At 47.6% G+C, this 16,217-nt stretch overlaps 1 protein-coding gene across 5 annotated transcripts; it reads right to left on the reverse strand.

Moving 5' to 3' along the window:
* Positions 1 to 737: 737 nt before the first annotated feature.
* ZNF555 (zinc finger protein 555) lies at positions 738 to 13,751 on the reverse strand. Of its 5 annotated transcripts, none has more exons than XM_046686215.1 (5): positions 13,616 to 13,744; positions 7,547 to 7,809; positions 5,541 to 5,667; positions 4,932 to 5,115; positions 738 to 4,311 (listed from the first exon to the last, which is right to left on the reverse strand). In XM_046686215.1, exons 2-5 carry the CDS (start codon positions 7,784 to 7,786, stop codon positions 2,745 to 2,747), a joined length of 2,118 nt encoding a protein of 705 aa, XP_046542171.1. In that variant the 5' UTR covers positions 7,787 to 7,809; positions 13,616 to 13,744; the 3' UTR covers positions 738 to 2,744. The 5 variants fall into 5 exon arrangements, with proteins under 5 accessions (XP_046542171.1, XP_046542172.1, XP_046542174.1 ...); XM_046686216.1 differs by lacking the exon at positions 13,616 to 13,744 and adding an exon at positions 9,751 to 11,250; XM_046686218.1 differs by lacking the exon at positions 7,547 to 7,809 and having other exon boundaries at positions 13,616 to 13,751.
* Between the last annotated feature and the right edge of the window lie 2,466 nt (positions 13,752 to 16,217).

The following is a 16,217-nucleotide window of genomic DNA, read 5'->3' on the forward strand; positions in this document are numbered from 1 at the left end:
CCAGGAAAGATCACGCACAGATCAAGCCTTCACACCTGACATCCCGTCTTTATGAGCTACGTGAGTTTGAGCACCTTTGCGCTCCCTGCGTTTAACATCTTCACCTGCATGATGAGGGAATGATGAGGGGGTGTAAAATGAGATACAAAGGACTGTCAAATCACGTTAAACTGTGGCATTTTATGAAAACATGTTAGCATGCAAAAAATGGAGAAAGACTAGATATCATCTGCTCTTAAATAAAACACCGAGGTGTTACATTTTGTCCTTTTCCTGGCGGAAGTCTACAGAGATGGATTTGAGAACTGTGAAAAGTAAAATGGGTGTTTGGAGCTCTGTGGATCATTAAAACAAAAAGCTTCCAGCTTTTCCTATAAAACATTAAAATTTCTCCTGTTTGAGGATGTCAAAAACAACTTCTTTTCTACTACATGTTACTCAGATGATCCTTTATGTTCTGGAGCTCAGCTCCAAACCACAGAAGTGATTAACATTCCCCTCTCTCAGTAATATCACTGACTGCGACTGCGTTGACCAGTTTTAGCTCAGCTCAATTATTTCTGCCTTCTAAAATCACTGACACAAGCCAAAATTTGAAAATATATCCTTTTAAACACTCTGATACACCCCACAGTCCTTTGTGTGTTCATTCAAATTGCTGTAACCTAACACACGAAATTTTCTTTGATTTACCAGCGTGATCTTGGTGAGTTTTGGCTAGAGTGCAGTGACAAAACCATTATTTAAGCTTTTATTATTAACAATGAATAAGCAATCCATTTAATAACAAATGTTCATGTAATAAAAAAAAATTTACATGCAGAAAAATACCTTGTGTACACCAGGTAATATTGATTCAGAATGTATAATGCTAAAAGTACAGTTGATTTGAAGTCCATAATTGCAATGGAATACTTTAATATATTCTTGCAAATGAAAAAGAGAATAACATTTGCTAGTGTTATGGGTTGAATTATGTCCCCCAAAAATCCACGTTGAAGTTCTAACCCCGTACTTCAGAATGTGACCTTATTTGGAAATAGGGTTGTTGCAGATGTAATTAAGATGAGGCCCTGACCCAGTATGTGTGATCTCCTTATAAAAAGAATGCCATATGAAGGACAGACATGCACCCAGGGAGAAGGTCATGTGAAGATGACAGTTATGCTTGCCACCAGCCAACCAACTACCAGAAGCTAGGAGAAGGCAGGCACAGACCCTTCCCTCGCACTTTCAGAGGAAGCGTGGTCCAGCCAGTACCTTCATTTTGGACTGCAATTTGTGAGACAAAAACTTCTGTTGTCCTACGTCACCCAGTTGTGGTACTTTGTTACAGCAGTCCTAGAAAACTAATACTATACAAGTGATTTAAAAGCGGTAAATGAGATATCTCTAAGAAATGTCTACAGGTGATTTTCTTTGAAAATAAAATACACAGAGTTTTTACTGACACATAATCAAACATAATAATTATACCCTTATCAAGGAAGGGCATTCAGCTCTGAGTAACAGAAATCTCCCAAAGTCTAATATTTGAGGAAGATGTTTGTTCTCACATAGAAAGCCTAGGTCAGCAGACTTCAAAATGCAGTGGATCAGCAAAGGTCCATGGGGTGGTTTGTTTTGCTGCAACGCTGTAGCTTTTGTGGTGGAATCAGGATCAGAGCCATTAGAAGTATTGAGAACAAAGAGTTCACTATACAAATTAGTCCTCGTAAGAGACCTTAACATCTAGAGAAGAGGGGAAACATAGCATTAGAGATCACTGACCGGGAGTCTGAATTAGTGGTCTGCAGGACACGTTAGGGTTTGTAGAAAAATCCAAATTGTCAGTGCCTGACACCCAAGTGGATCCTAGATACTGAGCTCATGGAGGCATTTGTGGAAAGTTATGCTTCCAAGAGAAATGGAAATCAATCATTTGGCATTTCTTTTGAGGGTACGCTTGATTGGCAGGGCTGAAAATCAGAAAAATAGGCTAAAAGCTGGTGTCCAAGAAGCCCCTATGCATCTGTCACATGCTAATGTGGCTCCAAAAACTTAGTTACAGCTTCTTCAGTTCTGCCTTCGAAACCTCATGCCAATTTAGGGTACTGGCGAATTCAAACATGGAATCATAAAGGGAAGGGATTCTGGGAAACGTAGTTCCCAACACTAGCAATGTTGACATAACACGATCCAAGAGAACTAGCTCAAACTCTGTCTCAGGGTCACATCACAAGTATCTCCTAAGTAAAAGCCTACTGTTCAATTCCCAATCACAAGCAAGGGCAAACAGCAATGGGGAAAAGTTGAAAATAACAATTCACATGAGACTATACGCTTTGAACAACTCTGCATAATTACACATTTCGGCCAACTATTTATAAGGAAAATGGAATAAGGCTCCTCTGCCCAAAAATAAATAACAACTCTTGATAAGTGGAAAATATATATGGGTGATATCCAGTGAGAAAATCCCAACCAATACCAAAGTATCATGGTGCCAATAACCTCTTCTTAAAGAACAATTTAAAGAACTAAGACATTAAGACTATTTACATATTGAAAATACACTTCAAATCACCCATAAGTCCAACAAACTGTAAAGGTAAGTTTTATTTACTGAAATGTAAGAAAAAATAATACCTGCAAAGTTTATGTACTATAGTTGTAATACTTGGAGCGTTATCTTTCACCTAAAGGTTTCTTTGCAAAAGAACTGGAAATATGCTCCCTGTGGGTCCATTTTATTGATCAAGTACTCATAAAGGCAATACCATATCTATAACTTTTATAAGATTTCTCTCCTGGTGTGAATTTTCTGAAGTGCTGTGCATGAATTCATCTGCAGGAGAATTCCCCACATTACACATGTAGTGTTTTTCTGTAGTGTGTATCCTCACATGTCTTCTTAAGGATGAGGAACAACTGAAGGCTTTGCCACATTGCTTGCATTCATAAGGTTTCTCTCCAGTGTGCATTCTCATATGTATTGGTAAAGATGACGGCCATTTGAAGACTTTCCCACATTCCTTACATTCATAGGGTTTCTCTGCAGAGTGGGTTCTTACATGCTGCTGCAATAGTTCGGGCCAACTGAAAGCTTTCCCGCACTGCTTGCATTCATAGAGTTTCTCTGCAGTGTGCCTCCTCATGTGTTTTTGTAAGGATATGTGGCAATAGAAAGCTTTCCCACATAGCTTACATTCATACGATTTGTCTCCAGGATGCATTCTCACATGTTCTCGAAAGCAAGCAGACAGATTGAAGGCTTTCCCACACTGTTTACATTCGTAGGGTTTCTCTCGTGTGTGTGTCCTCATATGTTTCCGTAAGGATATGGGCCAGTTGAAAGTTTTTCCACACTGACTGCACTCATAAGGTTTCTCTCCAGTGTGCACTCTCATATGTCCCCTAAAAGATGAGGGATGGCTGAAGGCTTTCCCACACTGGTTACACTCATAGGGTTTCTCTCCACCATGAGTCCTTTCATGTCTTCGAAAAGACTGGGGATAGATGAAGGTTTTCCCACATTGTTTGCATTCGTAGGGCTTTTCTCCAGTGTGAATCCTTTCATGTCTTCGAAAGGACTGTAGATAAATGAAGGTTTTCCCACACTGTTTACATTCATAGGGTTTCTCACCAGTGTGTGCTATCATGTGCCTTCGAAAAGCTGAGGAATAACTGAAGGCTTCGCCACATTCCTTACATTTGTGTGGTGTCTCCCCTGTGTGTGAAATCATGTGTCTTCGAAAAGTGGAGGAATAACTGAAGGCTTCACCACATTCCTTACATTTATAGGGCTTCTCTCCAGTGTGTGTTATCATGTGCCTTCGAAAAGTTGAGGAGTAACTGAAGGCTTTCCCACACTCCTTACATTTATATGGCTTCTCTCCAGTGTGAGTCCTCACATGACTAGTCAGACTTGAAAAGTCAATGAAGGCTTTCCCACACTGCTGACATTCATAGGTTTTCTCAGCAGTGTGAATCCTTATATGCCGATTGAGAGAAGAAGTACGAGGAAAAGTCTTTCCACATAATTTACACGCATAGGGTCTCTCTCCATTGTGGGTTCTCACGTGCGATCTGAGGTGGGAACGGCAGCTGTAGGTCTGCCCACATTCCTGACATTGATATGGTTTGTGTCCAGTGTGAATGGCGACGTGACTCCTGAGGGATGAATGATGCACGAAGCCTTTTCCATATGCACTACATTCGTACCGTTTTACTCCAGCAAGAGTGTTCTGGTAAAGATGATGATTTGGAGTCTGACTGAAGCCTTCCCCACACTGGTCATTACTTTCACAGAGTCTCTCCACCACAAGATTTCTGTTAAAAACAAGAAGTATGTTATCAATGATTTGATTAATAATGATTTATTATTTATTAGTAAGTATTAGGATTACATTTTTCACCAGTTTCAGTGAATGGGTAGGTTTTATACCCTATCTGACTTGTTTTAAAGTGGAATGAACTGAATATTATGGAAGGGAGCTCAACCACAGCCATTACTGAAACAATGTTCCTTAAACATGAGCTTTCTTCCTAATTGTTTTCAACTGAATTGTTTCTAACACTCAACATCGATGTCACTTTTTTTTTTTCCTTCTTCTCCACAAAGCCCCCCAGTACATAGCTGTATAATCTAGTTGTGAGTGCCTCTGGCTGCACTAAGTGGGACGCTGCCCCAGCATGGCCCGATGAGCGGTGCCATGTCCATGCCCAGGATCCGAACTGGTGAAAGCCCAGGCCACTGAAGCGGAGTGCAAACCCAGCCACTCGGCCATGGGGCCAGGCCCCTCAATGTCACATTTTAAGGAGAATTTTTTTTGTGTGAAAAACAATCTGATCTAGGCTTATGTGGGTTTTTTGTTTGTTTGCTTTTTAAATTTCAGGACAAACTAAGATTCTCTCCTGGAATGCTGCTTTCTCTTGTGAGTGCAACTCACCTCAGGTGTTTCCCCTGGTTTGTGCGCTGATCTTCAATGCTAAGTTCTTCGCAAACTTTTCCTAAGATGGAGGCCCAGGAATCATTTCTGGTGAACTTTGCTATTTTATGTTCCTTGGATATTTTATTTCCATAATTATCCTGCTGAGAAACTGACCCATTGGCCTTAAACTGAGTTTCATCATCTGAAAGCAAAAGGAAAACAAATCTTACAAGAAAAAGGTACCCGTTAGCCAAAAGACACTGAGGACTTTAGCTGTGTCAGGACTTCATCAAAAACAAGTACGAGGGGTCAAATGGTAAGCAATTTAATAAACGCAGTAAAATTCTCACAAGGTTACATAAACAAACCTCAATGGGCCTCCTAATAACCAATGAAACACATTCACCAGTGACAGTAAGAGAGCTTTCTTTACAGAAAGAAAAACCAAGTTTAATACATAGATTCTTCTTCTCATGGAGAAACAGACTCCAGCTCTATGATGGCTGTGACCACATCTGTCCTATTAATTAATGTGTTCCCTTTCCACACTCCAAATCTTGGAACAGCTTGATATGCAAGCTATGCTTGTTCTCTAAATGACTAAGTGAAGGAATGAGTCATCCTTACCCACTGAGGCCAGGTTTCTGAAGTTTTCCAGCATCACGTCTCTGTAGAGCTCTCTCTGAGCAGAATCCAGCAGAGCCCACTCCTCCACGGTGAAGTCCACAGCCACGTCCTCAAAGACCACTGAGTCCTGAAACAGCCAACACGTGCAGGAGGATGCGAGAGATTCGCAGCACTCAGCAACTGGACTCACTTCACCGGAAGTTCCAACACGATTCTGTGTCACCCAACACCCACTCCATGACTCGGTCATCAGACCTCTTACTCTACGTCCACACTCACGTCCTCAAAGGTTTAACAGCACCACTAACACACTGATTGTATCTCTACATTTTTACTGTGCCCACTTCAAGTCCTGTTCTTCTCTGTGCAAAGGGCTCAGACCACATTGGAGGATTCGAAGACATGCTACACGCATGAAACAAATATTTGCATTTTAAGACCCACCAATCCCTTATGACACAAACTACTTCAGCTCCTTCCAGTGGCGCACCACATCCCTCAGCCCTACATGAAGCACAAGGTCACACCTGGATGAGGTTTTCAGGGAATAAAAGCACAGTGAAGGACTTGGAACTGTTCCTTCTCACCAAACACGAGAGGCCAACAGCCTGCTGGAAGCCAACTTGCAGCAAAGGCCAAGCAGTCATATTGTCTTAAAGAACTTCTGGCTGTAAATAGGTCCAACTGGTGGAATGAAAAATTTCTTTTAAAGAATATTAATTTTACCTTATTTGTGTAATACTGGGCACAGGCTTAATTTCTACTCTTCCTCTCTGTGCATCTTCATGAAGTTGGAGCTCAGGAAAGAGGAAAGAGAAACGGGAACCTAGGCCTCCATACATTCCACACACTCCTGAGTCTGAGTGCTGCTGCCCACCAGTTCTGAGGACTCTCTCACACTCACTCACTCACACACACACACACACACGCACACATACAGAGTGAGGTTATATGATGCCAAAATGGCCCCTTCCACCAGAGCCATCAAAGAGAACTCTTGCTGAATTTGAGTATAAGGTTAAGAGCCCAACTTTGCTAAGGCGTTAACTGAAGACAAAAACATCCAACAGTGAATTTGCACTTGATTATAAAATACATAAAGGATTCGGCAGTTCCTTCCTACAAAGGAAACACTCCACATCTCAAACTCCAGGAGAAAGTGATTCCCCACAAACCATCCTGGAGGCTGCCCTCTCAGCGTCTCTCAGCTGCACGTCCCTCCTCCGTTGGGCACGTGAGCATGTCAGGCCAACCCCTAAGCTTATGATCTGCATGCCTCCCTTAAGCCCTGGTCTTTTAAAAAGACCATCAATGCACTGACACCCATGAGCAGGGACAGAGCAAATACTCTCATGCACAATTCTGGTGCCAGCATTTACCTATTCGACAAGCAGCAGAAGAGGAATAACCCTATTGTTGCTAAAGGAGCGACAGGAGTGTCCCGAGTCAGCTGAACTGCTGTCAGTCCCGTTATCTGTAGTGTTTCCTCTAATACAGTCCCCTCACCTAGTGGGCAGAAAACGAGCTGACCGTGCAGGCCTTAACTTAGCCTTAGAGACGAGCACTGGAAGGCTGGCCTCCGGGAACTGGGATTTCGGGAGCTTTCACACCACCCTAACTGAAGTGACTCGCTGAACGTGCAGCCTCGCTGTGAATGCCGCACCTGCGTTCCTCCTAGGAGTCTGGAGTCCCGGCACCTGCGAGGCAGCGGGTGCTCACAGGATCCGCTGTCGATGAAATGCTGGCCACTGTGTCTCTAATGAGCTCCCGGCAGATGATTTTACATGTTGTCACAACTCGCAGCTGGTATCAGGGACATTCTGTGCGGCTCCCGTGGGAGGGGACTCTTGGAAAGCATACACATGGTTTCCCTCAGATTTCTCCCCCGCCGCCTTTTCCCTCTGCCGATCTGGCTCTAACAAAGCGTAGTGGATTTGGTATACGCTTGTAATTTGGTAAAAGCTAGAGGGGTCACCCTAATAAGTAGAGAGAAAAAGTGTCCTTACAGGAGGAAAACGCCTTGTGGAGACAGAGACACACAGGCCAGACGGCCACGTGAAGAGGGAGGCAGAGACTGGAATTATGCTGCCACAAGCACAGGAAGGCCTGGGGCTCCCCGAAGCTGAGAGACAAGGAAGGGTCCCAGAGCCCCCGAGGGCTCCAAGGGCGCGGGACGCTGCCAACACCTTGATTTCCGCTCCCAGCCTCCAGAATGGTGAGAGGATGAATTTGTGAGCCACTCGCATTGTGGTCCTTGGTTACGGCAGCCCTAGGAAACGGATCCAGGGTGAGAGTGAATTTGCAGTGAGGAACAAAGAGGGGAAGGGGTTTTTCTACTTAAAATGGTTTTGTTCTGCGGCTGTTGCACCAGCATGTATCATAAAAACTGATGCAAAATGGCACGTGCTTGTAATCTGATAAATACTAGAGGGACCGTCCCCATCAGGACAGAGAAACAGTGTCTGCGAGACACGACCTCCTTGCTTTCTGCCACAGCACATGGCTGGAGTTTAAACTCTAAGCTTTAGAAAAAACCAGATTACGTCTCCACCTCTGATAATTTTTTACTATGAAGTTTACCCACTGGAGGTTCAAAAAAAGAAGGAAACAAAATGGAAAAACAGGCAAGCTCTAAATAGAGATTTACTTTTGGAATTTTAGGTAGAAGTTTCCAGATGGCTCACGAGCTCTTAGGAAAGCCTATTTCTGATGACCTCGAGGCCGCCGGCTGCCCAGCAGTCTAAGCCATCTTCGGAGCTGGACTCAAGGGCACAGAGGACAGCAGGGCTTACCACAGGTGGCACACAGCAGCGTCTCAGCTTTCTGCTGTGAGGAAGCCCCCAGCATTTTCCAGAATTCTGAGTCCGCAGATCCTAACTACCTGAACTTGACTGCAAGCTCAAACCCGAGAGGATCCAGGGGGCCGCTGCGGCCTCAGTGTGCACCGTGCCGCCCTGAGCAGGCATCAGCTCCACCAAAAGGACTCGACTCAGGGGACACAGGCATGCTGCGCTTTATTGCACTTTGCAGATACTGCATTTCATACAAGATCCTCCACCAGCAAAACAATTACAACTCGCTGAAGACTCAGATGATGGTCAGCATTTTGCAGCAATAAAGTATTTTTTAATTAAGGTGTATACATTGTTTTTTTAGACATAATGCTATCGCACATTTAACAGACAACAGTATGGTGTAAGCATAACTCTTATATGCAGTGGAAGCCAAAAAATTCGTGTGACTCCCTTTACTGCATGGTCAGGAACTGAACCCATAATCCCGGAGGCCTGCCGGCCCTGCAGATTTACAGACTTCTCTGTGAGGCCCTAAACTCTGGAACCTTCCCAGGTGCTGCTGGCCTGTCTAGGTCACATGCAGCTGCCCACGAGGAAGGCCTGTGTTCTGATGGGACCTTCTGCAATCGTGCTGCTCATTCTGGAATGGTTACTATCCACACAGATGGCCTCCGGACGGCGGCCACACCGGGGAGGTGGACGAATAGCACCGCAGATTACAAAACCGAAAGTGCCCGCCTCAGGCAGTCCTGATATGAGGATGGGACTGAACTACTCGGGCTGCACAGAGAACTCTGAGACCGGAGGGCCCCAGGGAGGCCCCAGTGGGGGCCCTGTTGGCCAGGCTGTCTGACTAACGCCTGTCCTGCTGGGGGGCCCCCAACAACTGTAAACTGGGTCTCGGGGGCCACAAGTGCCCTGTGCGATTCCATTTCTCGGGTGTGCGTCCTGTCAGCACACGGCCTTACCCCCGGAAGCCACTCAGCTCAGCTGCAGGCTCCTGGCCCAGGCTGTGCTCTGCGGGAATGAACTGAGGCCAGGCAAAAAGAATACAGAAACAACCAAAAGGCAGAGAACACAGAAGCTTGAGGGAGAAGCCCCCTGGCTACCAGGGTTTACCTGAACTGGTAAGTCCGGGACCCCCAAAGGACAGAACGGATCCCAGTACCGCAGGATGGTGTCGCCCCACTGCCCAGGGTCCCACTGAGAATAAACCTGCTGTGAAGGTGCCCTGTCCAAGGGCCCAGGGCCTGAGCGCGCAGAAAGGGTCCACCGAGCAGGCCTGAGGGTCCTCTCCTTAGTCAGGCCTGCCGGCAAGCTGCCTCAGCTGGCGCAGGGGAACCTGGACTCCGGGAGCTCCCACCCCCTGACGGCAGTGGCTCCCTCTGCCTTTTTGGGCAAATAATCTGGTTTACGCAGAAGAGCGGTTTTCCTTCCAGAAGGCTGGAATCTCGGCTCGCTGAGGCAGAGGGTGTCCACACAACCAGCCCCGGTACCCGCGTCTCTCATCAGCCTCCCGGGTAGACAACACTTCTCACGTTGTCACGGCTGGCTGCTGGGGAATGAAGCGCGTCCCATGTGATTTCACTGGAGGGGACCTCCGAATCCTGCTCCTGTCTGCTCAGGACTCGTCCCAGGGCCCCCTCCCCTCTGCTAACGTCACTCTACTCTTGCACTGTAGTAGTCACAGCTGTGACTGCAACCACAGGCGGAACCCAGGAGTCCTCCCAGTGAATCCGTGAACCTGGGGGTTGGCTTGGAGACTGCTACAGACCGACGGTTGTGTCCCCAAAGTTCATGTTCACACCTAAGCCCCAGCGTGATGGTATCAGGAGCTGGGGCCTGTGGGAGGGCACTAGGTCATGAGGGCAGAGGCCGCGTGATGGGACTAGAGTCACTGTAACAGAGACGCCGGAGAGCTCCCTGCCCCTTCCCCCACGTGAGGACACGGCGAGAAGACGGCGTCTACTGACCAGGAAGCGGCCTCACGAGACACCGAATCTGCCGGCAGCCTGGTCCTGGACTCACCAACCTCCAGCACGGTGAGGCATAAACTTCTGCTGTTTAGAAGCCCCCGTCTCCAGGATTTTTGCTTTAGCAGCCCCCGCCGACGAACACAGGGACCCCCAGCACACCTCCTGAAACCATCGCACAGCTGAACCCCCTGTGCAACACTAACTTTTACAATGTGCCACTGAGCATCCATTACATGAGAAAGACTTTGCAGAGAGCTTCGTACACATTAGCTCAAATATTCTAACGATAACTGCAAAGCAGACGTCAAAACTGGTTCACAGCAGAGGAATGCAGACAGTCGGCAATGTCACGCCAACTCCTGACACCTGCCCTTCTTCCACATCCACCTTCCAGCTGGTTCCCTGTAGTGACTTATTCCCCAGTGTGATAAGGAGATAAGCTCATGGTTGCCGGGCACGATGGAGAGTGGCCGCCAGGAACCTCCGACTCCACTCTGACATGCTCACGCTCCTTCTCCCGGCCAAGCCCTGCATCTCACGAGAGACTGCTCGCCAGAAGGATCTCACCTCTGGCTCTGCCATCTCGTCAAATCTATTCAGCTTCCGGCTACACAGGTCCTAGGATGACAGGCATTGGGGCTACAGACTGAACAAAACAAAAACTCTGAACACGTGGGTCTGAAACTCTTTCAGCGGAAAACAATAAATACGCAAAGCCAATATAAGTCCTAAGGAAGATGTGTCACAGCGAGGGGATCAGGAAGGAGACAGACATATTTACACATGTGCGTACGTATTTATCCATATTGATAGACAGATAGGAATGACTGGTTGCAGGGCAGAGGAAAAGAAAACAGGAAAATAACCATTTGAGACAACAGTGCAAATTGATAACTAAATTGCTTAAAAAATATATATATGTCTACACAGCTAACAATATACATATACACACACACACACACACACGTATCTTCACGGAATTGAACATGCTGCAGAGTAAGGGGGCCTGCCGTGGGGATTCACTGCCAGTGGGGTGTCTGGCGTGAAAGCTTATTCAACACTTAGGGCTGAACTTCATTTCACAGAGGATTATTTTTTAGCATTTCTGTCAAGTGTACATATGGCATATGCATTTTCCTGCACTGATGTTATATTATACAATAGAAAACTCCAAAATCAATCAATATGATTTACCTGTACTCATCTTAAGTGCTGCCTAAAACTATTTTATAACTCTCAGCACACGCACAGAAAAGACTCACCACTGGGACGAGAAGGTAACGTGCACAACCTGATAAGCAAACGCTGATACGAGGCTGCTCAAAAAAGAACAAAAAACATAGAAATGGCATGAAGTTCACTGTTTTCTCCAAAACAATTGCGTACAAACGAAGTACGCCTAGTACCTCGCTTAGTCCACATTATCCTAGAGAGCCAATCCAGAACCACCAGAAAATAAACAAATGTACAAGAAATGGAAAAGAAAAACACGTGTCTTAGTGCGTAACTCTAACAACTGTACCTGTAGGACACCAACAGAACACAAGGATAATCACAGAATAAGATTGTTAACAAGATTCCAGGATAAAAATGCAGTATACAAAGAAATTCCATTACCTTTCTAATTAAAAATGACAGCAAGTTGGGAAAATTCATCTTGAAAAGATAACACATATCATGGTAAAAACCAAATTAGTACTAAATAATTCTAATGAAGGCTATAAAAAGAAGTGAACGGAAAAATTAAAAAGTCTAAGGATGGTAACAAAATGAAATCAAAGGAAAGACAGCACACGTTCTTAAAAAGAACTCGGCGTTACCAAGACAGCAACCCTCCCAAGAGAGATCTCTGATCTTCAAAAAATTCCACTGAATTCCCAAACCAGGTATGTTTCTTCGGACTGGACAAATACTAATTTTACATTCCTAATAAGAACAGATGTCCGAAACAGCCAGAATGTTCTGAAGAACCGGGGCGGGGGAGAGCTTGCCTATCACACAGCAAGGACTTTAAAGCAACAGGCGCTGTTGCTGTGATCCTGACGTGATGGACAGCTGGACTGGACGACTAGATCCCGGACAGGAACAAAGCCGTGTAGGACGAAACTTCATCGCAACAGGGCAGCCGCTGCAGAGCAGGGGCAGAAATGACAGGCACTTCAATAGACGGGACGGCGAGAGACTCTTGTCTAAATAAGAAAGAAGCCTGTACTCCCACCGCTTCCATGGACAATAATCAATTTATTGTGGGTTAAAGCAAAGTGTATTACAGACAATAGCAAACAGTATTACCTACTGTCACAGATTCCCCACGCTGCCAAGGAAAATAACTGGTATCTTGGTGAATCTTTATAATTCACCAATTCACCTGCCACACTTCGTGGGAACGTCTTCATTTCTCTAGAGCCACAGTGAAAGGGAGAGTTTCTCTATTTCTTTGACATCCTTTTCCCCAGGAGGATTTTCAAGGCTAAACCCTGGAATTCCATGTGTTATCAAAGAAATAGACCTGAGAAACTCACTACCCCATGGGAGGCATTTAAAAATGCATGCTTGAACGGACTGTAACACACATTTTTCCTGAAATTCGTCCCTCTAGAAATATTTTATCTTCTGTTTCCCCACTCTATTAATTAACTGTTTTTACATTGGCTGAAAAACTGAGGTTCAATGAGTGAACACAGCTTTTCGAGGGGACAAACCCAGGGAGGGGCGGTGCTGAACTGCAACAGACAAATGGCCGTCCTCCCACGTGGACCCTCGCCCATCGCTCACTGGAGCGCCCAGAACAAAGGCCACCGGCTCCTGTCCCCGCCGGGTCTCAAGTGCGTTTGGCTCTGGGGCTGGGGCGCCACCTCCCCGGGTGGGCGGTCCTTGTCCTGCGGGCTGGTTCTCTCCCTCCACCGGGAGAACCCGGGGGCCAGGAATCATTTCTTTTCCCCTCAAACCAGCGTCCGGGGAGCTGACAGCTAACCATCCAGGCCGTAACCGGGGCGGGGGGTCAATTAGGGACCGAAGACGGTTCAGGAGCCCCTCCCGGCCCAGGGCCCCCAAGTCGGTCTCCCCAGACTCCCCGCCCGCCCCCCAAGGCCCCGACCCGGGGCTGAGAGTCCCAGATCCCCGGACGGATGGCAGCTGTGCGCATCTGGGTCACCGCAGGCGGGGACGGGACGCCGGGACCCACCCCGCGGCCGAGGGCGGGGACTCGGGGGGTCCCGGGGGGCGAGGGGAGACCCAGTCCCGCGGCCGGTTCCCGCCGGTTCGAACCAGCCGCTCCGCGTCTCGGCCCGGCCCGCGCACTCACCATCTCCGCCCGCTCCGACTCTCCGCGCGTCCTCCCCGCGGCCCCGGCAGGTGACAGCGACGGGACGGGACACCTGGGGCCGCGCGGGGCAGGTGCGCGCGGGGACGCGGCGGGACGAGAGCGACGTCCACGCGGATACGAGCACGCCCGCCCCTGGGCCTGATTGGACGGGGCTCTGGGCCCCCGCGTCCTGATTGGATAGTACTCCTGACTCTGACGTCTTGATTGGGTGGTGCTCCGGGCACTCCCACTCCAAGGCTCCCTGATTGGACAGTTTCCCGAGACCCGCCCCTGGCACCCCTGAGTGGACAGTTCTCTGGGTCACGCTCGTGCGTCCCTGATTGTTTCCCGGGCCACGCCCCTCTCATCCCTGATTGGACAGTTCTCCCAGACCCGCGTCTCCCGCAGCCTGAGTGACAGGCCGCTGGGACTCACGTGGGTCCCGGCCGCTGCCCGCAGCGGTGGCCCCTCCTCGTCCTCCTCCTGGGCCAGGATGTTCTGACTCAGTTTACCTGCTGAGCGACCCTAGTCTGAAGCCGAGACAGGACAGGACGGGAGGGCCTGGTGACCTCCGATGTCAGGGGGCCGATGTCACCGTGGATGTGTGCCCTTTGTTTAAGAACAGAGGCAACAGTGACGTCACCGCGGGCAAGGCGGGGTCCGGCTCCGTTTTGACGTGTGACCCTTGACACCAGAAGCCCCTCCTTCCTCCCCGCCCCGACGTTGGGGCTTGAGGTCAGCCGACCACCGCCCTGGGTCCTTTAGCTCTGGGAATGCGACCCCGCGGCCCCAGCCTGCGCGCAGAACAACCACTGGACAGACACGTGTGTACTAAAATCCTCAGGGGTACACTTTACACGGCGAGGAAATTCACGTCAGATCAGGCTTTTAGTGTCTCCCCAGAGAATTCTGAAAATGAAAAGCCCCTGTATCCCACAAAGGTATGAACGTACCTGATTCTACTGAAAATGCATACTTAAAAATGCTTAAGATGGTAACGTTTCTCAGGATTTTGCCACAATATTTTTTAAAAAGTTTTATTTTTTAAAAAGAGTATTATATCCCTAAGGCAATTGAATTCCTGTTTGAACTGATATAAAACAACAACAAGCTTATATAAATGTGGGATGGACTGGAAAACTCTTAATACACTTAATAGACGGGGGTGAAAAACCTAATGCATTTAATATGCCTGCTCCTTTTAGAAAACATTCTCTCCCAAGAGATTAAGGGGACGTCCAAACTCATATCACTTGTCATTTTATTTACAAACAGAATTTTAAAAATTTACTTTTTACGGCTTGCCGAAAGATTCTAGGCTTTCATAAAAATTAGTGTTTAGAGGATTAACACATAAAAAAGCAGATTTGGGTTAAAAATAAATTACTCATTGGATTTATAAACCACTAAAAATAAAATACGGTTATATGCATTTTTTTGGTTTAATATGAATAATGAATGCCAAGTTTTAAAAAATCAGCATGGAATTTGGAACTCTGCCTTAAGACTGGTGCTGGCAGGTACCCCCAGCACAGCTGTCTGCTTGCCGTAATGTGTTCAGACAGAGACCCCGTGGGCAACGCTCCTGAAGAACAAGTCATTTCATGCATTAGGGTGAAAAATGAGGCCGGTCTCTGAATTCTTCAAAAGATACTCATCGCCACAGGGGAGAAAAGCAACAAGTAGGACAATCTGAGGGAAAAGAAGTGTGACTCAAGATATTTAGACGATGCTGGGATGTCATTCATGTCTAGAGGTAACAAAGACAGTCTCAAACACGCAACGAGTGACAGGGAAAGGAAGGAGCAAATTCTTCTCCCGTCTTCCTCCTCCAGCCTCCCACCCTCCCTGCAAAGACTTGTGAGCAGGGCCCAACGGGAAGCCGCTGGCAAAGCAGAAAGGTGGTTTACGGCATTTCCAGCAAAGGATGAAAGGGTAGGGGTGGGCAGCGGAGTGACAGCCCCCATAAAGGCGTGTACATCCTCATCAGCGGAACCTGTGACTATGTCACCTTACAAGGCAAAGGGACTCTGCAGATGGGCTAAGTCGAGGCCCTTGGGATGGGGGTGACCCTGGATTCCCGGGGCCCAGGGTCAGCCCAGGGTCCTGAGCAGAGGGAGGCGGGAGGGTCAGAGGCCGAGATGGAGACGCTGCGCTGCTGGCCCTGCGGATGGAGGAAGGGGCCCCGAGCACAGGACGCGGCGCCTCTGGAAGCTGGAGGAGGCGGGACACGCTCCTCCCCTGGGGCCTCCGGGGGGACCCGCCCTGCCCGCCCTGGGTTTAGGACTCCCAACCTCCAGAAGTGTTACAAGAATAAATTGGTGGTTTCAAGTCAGTAAATCTGTGGCAATGTGTTACCGCAGTCCCGGGGAACTCACACAGTGGGTCTGGAGCGAAGATACCATTGCTTGGTGAGGGGCACAAATAATTCCTGTTCCCATCCCACCTCGCATGAGATAATTCTGAGCTTTCCACGTGCTCCTTCAGCATGGCTCTGCTCCTACTATCATACATCTCGACAGTTTTTCAGAGAACATCTTTGCGTCTTTCTGTTTGAAATACAGTCGTGTCACTTAACGGGGATGCGTTCTGAGAAATGCAT

The sequence above is a fragment of the Equus quagga genome, chromosome 14, assembly GCF_021613505.1.
Source record: "Equus quagga isolate Etosha38 chromosome 14, UCLA_HA_Equagga_1.0, whole genome shotgun sequence".
Classification (NCBI taxonomy): domain Eukaryota; kingdom Metazoa; phylum Chordata; class Mammalia; order Perissodactyla; family Equidae; genus Equus; species Equus quagga.

Coding starts and splice junctions, on each gene's coding strand:
- ZNF555 (XM_046686215.1), bottom strand. CDS start 7,786: ATGCGAGTGGCTCACAAATTCATCCTCTCACCATTCTGGAGGCTGGGA. Junction 5,116..5,540: donor CAGAAACCTGGCCTCAGTGG/GTAAGGATGACT, acceptor TTTTGCTTTCAG/ATGATGAAACTCAGTTTAAG. Junction 4,312..4,931: donor AACCAGGGGAAACACCTGAG/GTGAGTTGCACT, acceptor TGTTTTTAACAG/AAATCTTGTGGTGGAGAGAC.